The following is a 12073-nucleotide window of genomic DNA, read 5'->3' as shown; positions in this document are numbered from 1 at the left end:
CCCAATCACTTTCACTGAGGGTGTAGTATGTGAAAGCGAGGTTGACTTTTGAATGCATTACCAGGTCACCCCTTACATCTGTAGCTTAGCATGTTAAGCATGTTTCTATTGTCCCTCCTTAACAACAATTTTGACCTTTGAAAATTAAAGTTATTGACATTCATTTTACAAATTAGCACAAATGACACTAGCATATGTCGTAGGGATGGGCAGATATGAAATTTTGGCCGATACCAATAAAGTAGCGATATAAAATTTACCGATACCGATATGCTACCGATCAGATATAAAATCACAAATGATCCTTGAAGAACCTGAATAGTACATTGACCTCCCAAATAAAACTATTTTCAGGTGACTGCAATGCAAAATAAGTTGTGTACTTAGATATTTACTCTTTTACATGGAGATTATCCATACAAATTGTAACAAAATGGCAGAATTTTGCACTAAAATATCAGATATTTATGGATATATAGGACCGGTAAAATTATCGGTAATTTTACCGATAAACCAATACACCGATATGCCTATATCGCAGGGTTGGAATGTTTAAAACAAAAATGTTAAAAACACACAGCTTTGTTTTTCTTACAAATGTTTAAAACATTTAAAACAATGTGTTTTAAACATGTTTTTTTCAGACTTGTTTAAAACACATTTTGATACTTGATGTTTGATAGTTTGCAGTTACTTGCATGTTTTGTAACATTAGATTTTCATTCATTCCATGTCATTTTATTTATTCTGCACAGAAATCTGTTGAGTGGCTGAAAATGTATAGTCAGTTAACAAAGAAACATATCGTGATGAGTACCCATGGGCCTCTATAAAATGCCTGGTTATGTTTTTTTTTTCTTTAGAAGTGTTTAAAAAAATATATAATTGAATACTGTATGGATGAAACAGTTTTGTTCCTCACTTAATACACTGCACACAGTTGTCAATGTCAATATTTTGTTGCATTCATGAAAAAATGTCGTATTCCAAAAAACAAAACAAAAAAAGCTACCACATGGATAGAGTGGGGCCTGGCAACTGTGCATTAGTTGAAGCTTCTTGAACAGCCTACATGCGAGATTTAACTTTTAAGATTAACAAAAATAAGTATTTTAAGAAGTTAGTCAAGCATTTACTTTATAACTAGGAACAGAATCCTTCCTTGGATTATTAACAGATTCCATATTAATAATTATTCTTAGAAAAAATTCTTCTTGGCATTATGTTTTAAATGTCTTTTTTGTTTAAAACATGTTTTTTCGGTTCTTGTTTAAAACATTAAAAACATGTTTTAAACAACAAAAAAAACTTCTTTTTTTTCAAAACCAATTTTGCCAACCCTGCTATATTGGCTGATATTGATAGAGTACCGATTAATGTGTCCCATCCCTAAGTAGTAAAAACAATATTATTCCAACGGTGAACTTACCGGGCAGTTGTCTATCTCATTAAAAATGTTAAACATTACACGAAGCCCTTCAGCCTTCCTCTTGTCCTCATTAATATGAGTCATCACTTCTCTGATTTTGTCCAAAGCCCTGGCTAAAGCTGCATAGTCTGGATTATTCTTTGGTGTGTGCTTCAATATATCTACAAGAAAAAGGATGACATTCAGACAAAAATCATAAACTGCAACAAATACTTCTGAAATAATAATACAGATGGACCAATTTGATTTTTAAATTAGAAATTGTTGCCAATACAGATAAAGTACAGATAAAAAATTATTGATAATATGGCAAGATATTCTAGAGATCAGATCTAAGTTGCAAACGTTACTTCAAGAATTTGAAATGATTTTCACCACCTTAATGTATGTAAAGAGGTGAATGAAATGGGTTTGCTTTGATAAAGAAACTGCATACTTCGACACTTACTTTAAGAAATCAGCACATAGTGTTAATACATGTATGTTTTTATTCATAACTAAATCCTTAGCGAAATTCTTCATTAAAAAAGTAGAATTAAATTACAAGCTAATTAAATCTCTATTGGATAGATTAATTGATTTGGTTTATTTTACTCTTCTGCCACTTTTGGCTAATTACGAAGATGAGCATGAGTGACGATACAATGAAATTGATGAAGGAACACTCACAAAGAACACCCATGCCCAGGCCGGGATTCGAACCCCTGGCATCATAGTCAACTGTGTTAAACACACTGCCATGGAGGTCGGTTTTATTGGATTGATAAAATTATTAGTACCGTAACATGACCAATAAACTGATACGGCTATATCAGATGACATCAAGTAATGATTAGCCTCTCCTATCCATATTAAATACTGAAAAAAAAAGTTAATAAAAAATTGGTATTTGGGTTATAGTTACAATGTTCAATGAAACTCTGTTTAGATTTTACATGAAACTAACTAACTTTCTAGCATTCTTAAACCTGAAGGTTTATGGCTGCAGCAACTCAAGCCTTCCATCTGTCCCTATCCTGGGCGAGAGCAATCCAATATTTTCCATCCTTACAGAATTCCTTTAGGTCCATCTCAACTTTATCCATCCATCTTCATCTTGGCCTTCCTACTGGTCTCCAAGGGATGGAAAAATATTTATTTACTTAGCAATATGGACCTTAGCCTTTGCAAAGCTACTCTGTAGCAACAGTCATCATACCAATATTATTTGACAGTAAAAACTTCTTACGTCACGTGCCGCCAACATACTTGTTAAAAACAGCACAATAAAAGACACTTTAAAAGTTTGTCCAAGCTTTGGATTCCATCTTGGAATAATAATCAGGGCTGGAATCAAAAGCTTGGACAAACTCTTAAAGTGTGTATTTTATCGTGCTGTTTGTGTGTTTTGCGTTGTTTTTAACAAACATCATTGTTAACAACAAATGTTTATGTAGTGGCTGAACTTCATTAATTGTTCAACATTTCAATGTATTACATGTACATTTCTCTCAAGAGCTGAGCATACAATTTCGTAATGCTCCTACAAGAGAGTTCTTATTTCTACACTCAACATGTGAAGCGTACCATTGAGCAAGAGGCTAACACTCGGGAGCCTCTGCACTGGACGGATGAGCAGGTCTTGTAGGGTCTCCCTTCCGCACTCTGGCTTTGTCTGGCAGACTTTCAGGAAAGCGTGGAAGCGTGGCTTTGTCTGGTCACATCTCGCTAGAGTTTCCTTCATGTCTTCGAAGGAATTCACAAACGGGGGATACGCTGTAATTAATTTATCTGCCTGGAAGAACAATCAAATAATAGCATGGAATATTATAGTAAGAACAGCAGTTGAAATAATTATTATGGTTAACAATTTTCATTCCCAAAAATCGCAATATGAGGCATTTTGTTTTTGACGAAAACAAGAAATGTTAAATAAAACATTGTAATGTTAATTTCTCATGTTCCTGAAATGTGTGGGGTGCATTTTCTCATCCAGTTTTGTTATGAAATAATGAGAAATGAACTGCAAAATGCAAAATAGACTCAAACATGAAACTTAACAGTTTATTTACCGACGTGACACTTTCTGAAGTCAGAATTATCCTGAGAGTTATGTAATTCACGTAAAATTGATGGGTTCTTAATTCTGCTGTAAATATTTGAGAAGCTAAAATGGACCCCTTTATACAGGAATGAACTTAATATTCTGGTATTGGCACAAATGTGCTATTAGAAGGAATGTGTATATTTGGTGTAGTAAGTGCAGTTTTTAAATCAAATTTGGGATTATATTCATATTTTTAAAACCATAATGTCATTTTTTATACCGCTCTTTCACTGCTATAACAGCAAAATTTTATTTTATTTACCGCTTTTGAGCCCAAAATTGACCCCATGTGGTAAAAAAAAAAAAAAGGTAAAGTGTTCCCCTGTGCTTAGCACCACGCCATGAAGGCGTATAGGGGGTGTGAGGGTAACACCCCACACTTTCTTGATCCGGTCGTGAGTGGGGGTGATGTGATCAGCAGCATGCCCCTGACCGCCTTTACCCCCCAGGGTTTCCCCCAGGTACCCATGTTATTCGACGCTGGGTGGGCGCCGGGGCCGCTTCCAATGGTAGGAAGAAAAAATTAAAAAGAAGGGAATTTGAAAGTATGAATGTCTATTTATTTTATTCGAAGTATTATTTCACATACTTCATGTTAATTCATTTTACGAACACTGAGTTGTGATGCACGACTACTTTCTACAAATTTTCGAATGTACATGATCGCATTTTGTCAGCAACAAGGCACTGTACTTTAAAATAAAGTATCTTTCCACTTAGATCCTCATAGGAACAAATAGTTAAGTGCATAAAGGAAGTTATTTACACCTTGAAAAAAAATATATACACTGAATAGAACCAAAAACTGGTTAAAATATGCTAAATCACATTGAAGCACCTTAATGCAAAAAGGTAAAAGTTTCCCATGCATATGCCAAGAAGGCATATTTAGAAGATGTGGGAGTAGGGCCCCACGCAATCTCCATCTCAGCAAATTTGGAGGTGATGTGATCAGCACCATGCTTTGGCTGCCCCCCCCCCATGTCACATTGATTTGAGGCTAGGTAAGCCCCAGAGCCACTTTATGCAGAGACAAGGCCAGAAAAATTCCAAGCTTATATCACCCACCCTGGGTCTCCTGTGTGGATAATTGATGCTCTACCAACTAGACCACCACGGCTCTCCTTAATTTAGATTTTGTAACATGTAGAGAAATAAATATAGTCATGAAAATCTTAGCGCTACTAATTACAATGCAAATGTGCACTTTGTGTGCAATTTTATAGCATGTTATTTCGTAGGCTGAAAAACATTACTACACACATGATTAGAATTGTTTGATAAAATTTGACTTATCATAGCTTGAATCTTGCTTGCTATGCCAGTGCCCTATGCAATAAGCTACTGAAGCAACTTCCATCTTACATATAATGTGGCAAATTAAGGTTAAATTAAAACTCAGAATATGAATGAGTGTATGACATTTATTAAAATTTTTAGACAAGTGACACTTGTTTGTAAGCAAGGAACTCTGCAACCTGGTATGCCAGTAAAACAAGTTCCCATGGGAACTACATTGAAAAGAAAAGCTGGCATTTATCCTCTTGTCAAAATGCCATTCCTTTTAATGGAACAGCAGACCTTATTTTTGGACTACTACTCGTATAATTACAAATCAATGTTCAATATAACACAATATATAAATGCTTAAAGTTAGAAAAAAATCCAAATAAATTCTTAAATCATACTCACGACTTTCATGTATATGTTTCCTAAACTAAATCCTTCCTTCCAATGTGAAGCTGACCACTTTAATTCATCGAGAATCTCTTTATGCACCTCATATATTGGTGGAATGTCACCAAATATTTTCTTGATCTCCGTATTGTTTAGCAGAGGGCCCCCTGCACCACTCCCGTCTTCTAACTGGTTCTTAAATATCTGAGAGAAAAAAGCACACACAACAATCATTACAAAGAAGTCTTATGTCAGATCCTGTGTTTAGAGAAACCACTTGCAATTTAAAAGGTTGTTTTTTCTTTAAGTCCAATTCATGCACAGCAAGTTGAATTGGGACTGGACCTACAGTTTGTAGTGGGATCTGAACCACAATATGCCTCCACTGTAGACAGAACCAGAGAACCCTTCATAGTGTACCAATATGGCAGTTTTATAATCACCTCTTAGAACTAGTGAATTTCTGCATTCTCCAGAGCTAAAATGAAACTCCGTGCAGAAAAACAGCAGTATAACAGTTGGGCTGAAAAGTTCATAGGCTAACATAGTAAAAAATATTTTTTTGACAAAATTCGATTATATTATTCAATATAGTTGCCTTCGAGGGCGATACAACGATTATAGCGGTCATACAATTTTTCGATGCCATTTTTATAGTACGATTTCTCTTTAGCCTCAAAATAGGCCTCAGTTTCGGCGATTACCTCTTCATCAGTGCTAAATTTCTTTCCAGCGAGCATTCTTTTAAGGTCTGCAAACAGGAAAAAGTCACTGGGGGCCAGATCTGGAGAATATGGTGGATGGGGAAGCAATTCGTAGTCCAATTCATATAATTTTGTCATCGTTTTCATTGATTTGTGACACGGTGCATTGTCTTGATGAAACAGCACTTTTTTCTTCTTCAAATGGGGCAGTTTTTTCGTGATTTCATCCTTTAAATGCTCCAACAATGCTATGTAATAATCGCTGTTGATGGTCTGGCCCTTTTTAAGGTAATCGATGAATATAATACCATGCGCATCCCAGAATACTGATGCCATAACCTTGCCAGCCGACTGTTGCGTCTTTCCACGCTTTGGATTCGGTTCATCACGTGCAGTCCACTCAGCTGACTGTCGATTGGACTCTGGAGTGTAGTTATGGAGCCATGTTTCATCCATTGTAATATATCGACGGAAAAATTCGTGTTTATTACGGTTGAATATCGCTAAACATTGCTCCGAATCATCAAAACGTTGTTGCTTTTGATCGATTGTGAGCACGCGCGGCACCCATTTTGCACACAGTTTTCGCATGTTCAAATATTCATGCACAATATGTCCAACACGTTCCTTTGATATTTTTAAAGTCTCAGCTATCTCGATCAACTTCACTTTACGATCATTTAAAATTATTTTGTGGACTTTTTTGATGTTTTCGTCGGTAACAGCTTCTTTGGGGCGTCCACTGCGTGCATCGTCTTCGATGCTCATTTCGTCTCGTTTAAATTTAGCAAACCACTTCTCAACGGTTGATTTTCCTGGTGCAGAGTCCGAATAATGTTTATCAAGCCAAGCCTTGGCTTCAACAGTATTTTTTTCCGCCAAAAAGCAATGCTTTATTAACACACGAAATTCTTTTTTATCCATTTTTTCACAATAACAAAAGCTGCTTCACTCACAATGCTATATCTCACGAACTAATTATCCGGCAGCTGTGAAATTTATACACGTATCTTTTGAAGGTTAGTACTAAGTAAAAATCACATGGATTTAATTCTAGTAACGCCATCTATGAGTCAGCCTACGAACTTTTCAGCCCAACTGTTACAGAACAAGAAATGAACAGACAGTATAAGTCTGTTGTTACAGAATCATTATAACACTCTTAAATTCCTCTCATTTACAGTATATTCCTTTTTCAGTGGATATCACTTTATCCGCTGTTATAATGTTCTATCTAAAAGTTAAAAAGCAACGTGAATTGCATTAAAATTAGAGCAATACAAATACCAATACATTGGTATCAACTAGGAGTTGAATTTTTTTTGTTGGGATGGGAAATTTTTTAAATCGACATTCAGGATAGGAAAATTTTGCAACTTTGTACGTAAAGAAATTTTTGGTACGGGAAATTTTCAAAATTTCCTAATGCTCTGAAAATAATGAATTCTACGTCATTTTTAACTTGTTATTTTTTTTTTCACTAACAGGGTTGCTACAATCGGCACCAAATTTATTGGGTGCTACAATCACGTGCATCTATCCTTTAGGCTAAGGTAACAGAGGTACATTATTTCACCATAACAGATCTCCACAATATAAAAACAAAAAAGTTCATAAACCATACACAATTTTTCATTTTCTGGCAGATTTATAGTGTCACAGAAAATGCTGCTTGCTTACATTTATAAGTACACAGCATCTGGAGAAATTTTTGTTGCATATAGGAATTCTATAGGAAATGCCAACAAGACTAAGATCTATAAAATAATAGATGATAACTTCATTTTCACCAACCATTCCGATAATTATGATCATATTATCAATGTACTTTATAACTCTTTTCAGTTCTTACGGCGGGCGCTCTAGAAGCTGGCAGGGAAGTGGGGAGTGGGGAAACGACCTATCCAGCGCAACGAGACAGGCCGGTTAGAGAGAGAGAGACACTGCAGCGTTACCAGAGTAGCAAGAAAAGTGAGTTGAAATCGAAAGAACCATGAAATACAGACGTCCCATTGTTCGCGTATGGCCTGAGTATGCATATTATCCCCATCTTGTGGTCAGTAGAATACCGACAAGTGTATGAAAAGTGTATAAAAAGGTTCATTGACAAGAGACTGAAAAACAATTTGTTTACTCTGGCTGTAACTATATCTACTCTCTCCATCAGAAATCGTCTACAGTCTTTGCTCTTTTTCTACTTGAACCCCATAGACTTCAGTATCCCCCACAACAACGAAACTCCCCACTGAAAGCTTATTTGTGTTTGCAAATCAACGCGTAACTTGTTCAGTGTTGGATATTCACTCGAGGATAAGTCTTCTTATTATATCTTTATCGCAACTGTCGATTGCCTTTGTGATACTGTTCCTTTTGATTCATTTGCACGGTGATTCAAATGATGTGGAACCCGACGCCTCAAGACTGTCTTTGACTTCCCTAACAATACGCTGCACAGTTTGCGTACTCACTCCACAAGCTTCCGACACTCTATGTTGCACTTTGTGCACACTTACCAAGGGACCTCTGTTTTCTGATTCCTTTTGAAAATATTCATGAACCCTACTGATTATTTTCCTGCCTTGGCTACGAACTACCACCTTCCCGTTCGCTATCGTACGATACTTACTGCGTTGATAAACACAAAGCTCCCAATGTAACAACGAGAGTACAAATTAACGTCACATCACATACCACATACATGTTTATCGACGAAACAATGCAGTTAGGCAATACACGATGCGACAACAATTACTCCAACGCATGTTATAAAGATATTCATAAATATACCTGGTCTTCTCCAGATGGTAAAACTCCACCAGATAGATCATATTCTCATTGATAAGAGAAGGCATACTAGTATAATTCATGTTCGTTCACATAGAGGTGCTGACTGTGCCAGTGACCATTATTTAGTAATTGCTAAATTAAGAGAAAGACTCGCAGTGATAAATCATAAGCAACAAAATCTAAAAGTTCTAAAATTTAATACAGGAAAATTTCCTAATGACAGAATTAAGAAAGATTACCAAATTAAACTGTCAAATAGATTTGATGTTTTGCAGGATTTAAATGATGATGAAAATATAAATGAAACAGACGTAAATAAGAACTGGGAGCACATACGTAATGCAATAGAATCAGCAGATAAAGAAAGTATAGGATACCATAAACCAAGAAAAAGTAAGCCATGGTTTGATAACGAATATCATAATCTAATAGAAATAAGAAATCAGGCTAGACATAGGTGGTTAAATACCTCTGATGATACAAATCTAAGCAATTATAATAGAATAAAGCGAGAAGTTAACCGGATGTTTCGAAGTAAAAAAAGATATTACTTTAAAAGCAAATTTAGAGAAATTGAAACAAACAGCAAAAACAAAAATATCAGAGATTTATATTAAATGAATTTAGATAGGGGTGGCAACCTAAAGTAAACTTGATAAAAGATAAAGACTGATTTTTTGGCTGATCCAAGTTATATTTTAAATAGATGGAAGGTTCCATTTTTTGGTTCCGTGCGACTTACTCACTATCATATATAAGCATAAAATGTCTACGGCAACTTTATACTCACTTTACGTAAGTAATTTCGATTTTATGCTCATATAGATGGAAGAACTACTTTAATGATCTCTTAAATGTTCATGTAGCAGATAAATCAGAAGCAAATGAAGTTCACACAACAGAACCTTTAGTTCCAGAAATGGTGGAAATTCGTTAGTATGTCAAATTCATAAATTAATTTGTTTAATATGGAATAAAGAAGAAATCCCTCAACAGTGGAAAGAATCCATAATTGTTCCTGTGTTTAAAAAAGGTGATAAAATGAACTGCAATAATTACCGTGGAATTTCTCTACTCTCAACAACATATAAAATATTATCTAACATTCTTTTAACAAGACTACACCCATATGCTAATGAAATTATAGGTGATTATCAATGTGGATTTAAACGTAACAGATTAACTACAGATCAAATTTTCACATCAGACAGACACTTGAAAATAAGTGGAAATATAATCAAAATGTCCATCAGCTATTCATTGATTTCAAAAAAGCATATGATTATGTCAAAAGAGATAAATTATATAATATATTAGTCGAGTTTGGAATACCTAAGAAGCTTGTTAGTATGATAAAAACATGCACCAGTGAAACAGAAAGTAAAATTCGTGTGGGTATTAATATGTCTGACAAATTTACAATTCATGATGGGTTAAAACAAGGTAAAAGGTAAAAAAAAAAGGTAAAGTGCTCCCCTGTGCTTAGCACCATGCCAAGAAGGCGTATAGGGGGTGTGGGGGTAACGCCCCACACTTTCTTGATCCGGTCGTGAGTGGGGGTGATGTGATCAGCATCACGCCCCTGACCGCCTTTACCCCCCAGGGTTTCCCCCAGGTACCCATGTTATTCGACGCTGGGTGGACGCCGGGGCCGCTTCCATCGTTAGAAAAGTTCCCGGATTTGAACCGGCTGGGGATCGAACCCGGGACCTTTAGCATGGTAGTCAGACGCGTTACCGACTGAGCCACCGAGCTAAGGAGATGCATTATCTCCATTGCTCTTTAATTTTGCCTTAGAATATGCTGTAAGGAAGGTAAAAGAAACTAAAGAAGGACTAAAATTATATGCTGTGACTCAGTTGTTAGCATATGCAGATGATGTAGACTTACTGGGGGATGATGTGAATACAATTAAGAATAATGCTAAAATATTTTTCAAAACTGCTAAAGAGATAGGTTTGGAAGTTAACAGAGAAAACTAAATATATGCTTACAGGCCGAAACCAAGTGTTAGGTAATAATCAAAATCTAATTATTTATAACAACTCGTTTGAACCAGTTTCCAAATTCAAATACTTAGGAGTAATATTAACAAATGAAAATTATATCAAAGAGGAAATAAAAAGTAGACTTAATTCAGGAAATGCATGTTACTTCTCTCTTCATAAACTTTTGTCTTCTCGTTTAATATCTAAGAAACTAAAAGTTAAAATATACAAAGCAGTAATTTTGCCTGTAGTATTATACGGATGTGAAACTTGGTCCCTTACATTGAAAGAGGAACATAAATTGAGAGTATTTGAAAATAAGATCCTTAGGAAAATCTTTGGACCTAAAAGGGATGAGGAGACAGGTGAGTGGAGAAGGTTACATAATTTAGAACTACATAATTTGTTTTCATGTCCAGATATTACTAGAATAATTAAATCAAGAATACTTAGGTGGGCAGGCCATGTGGCACGAATGGGAGAGGAAAGAGGAGTTTACATGATTCTTGTTGGGAAACCTGATGGTAAGAGACCTGTAGGAAGGCCAACACGAAGATGGAGGGACAACGTTGAGATGGACCTAAGGGAAATCGATAGGGATGGAAAAGAGTATATAGAACTTGCTCAAGATAGGGAAAGATGGAAGGCCTGTGTTGCTGCAGCCATGAACCTTCGGGTTTAAGAAGGCTAGGGAGTTAGTTATGTACCTGTGAAACAGAAAGTTAAATTCATGTGGTATTAATGTGTCTGACAAATTTACAATTCATGATGGGTTAAAACAAGGAGATGCATTATCTCCATTGCTCTTTAATTTTGCCTTAGAATATGCTGTTAGGAAGGTAAAACAAACTAACGAAGGATGAAAATTAAACGGTGTGACTCAGTTCTTAGCATATGCAGATGATGTAGACTTATTAGGGGATGATATAAATACAATTAAGAGTAATGCTAAAATATTTTTGAAAGCAGCTAAAGAGATAGGTTTGGAAGTTAGCAAAGAGAAAACTAAATATATGCTTACAGGCCGAAACCAAGTGTTAGGTAATAATGAAAATCTAATTATTGATAACAACTCGTTTGAAACAGTTTCCAAATTCAATTACTTAGGAGTAATATTAACCAATGAAAATTATATTAAAGAGGAAATAAAAAGTAGGCTTAATTCAGGAAATGAATGTTACTTCTCTCTTCATAAACTTTTGTCGCCTCGTTTAATATCTAAGAAACTAAAAGTTAAAATATACAAAACAGTAATTTTGCCTGTAGTATTGTATGGGTGTGAAACTTGGTCCCTTACATTGAAAGAGGAACATAAATTGAGAGTATTTGAAAATAAGATCCTTAGGAAAATCTTTGGACCTATACGGGATGAGGAGACAGGTGAGTGGAGAAGGTTACATAA

General features: G+C 35.4%; 1 protein-coding gene across 3 annotated transcripts in view; it reads right to left on the bottom strand.

Annotated features, from left to right (window-relative positions):
• pbl (epithelial cell transforming 2 pebble) overlaps positions 1-12073 on the bottom strand; it is an 82231-nt gene that overhangs the window by 17857 nt on the left and 52301 nt on the right. For all 3 annotated transcript variants that reach the window (XM_083130101.1, XM_083130099.1, XM_083130100.1), the window contains 3 exons: positions 5208-5396; positions 2996-3203; positions 1430-1590 (listed from right to left, as the gene is read on the bottom strand). In XM_083130101.1, coding sequence (XP_082986227.1) covers positions 1430-1590; positions 2996-3203; positions 5208-5396 — 558 coding nt within the window. The remainder of the gene's footprint in view (positions 1-1429; positions 1591-2995; positions 3204-5207; positions 5397-12073) is intronic.

The sequence above is a fragment of the Lepisma saccharinum genome, chromosome 10 (genome assembly GCF_977018435.1).
Source record: "Lepisma saccharinum chromosome 10, izLepSacc3.1, whole genome shotgun sequence".
NCBI lineage: Eukaryota > Metazoa > Arthropoda > Insecta > Zygentoma > Lepismatidae > Lepisma > Lepisma saccharinum.
The sequence above is the reverse complement of the archived record's forward strand: the minus strand, read 5'-3'. Positions and strand labels throughout refer to the sequence as shown.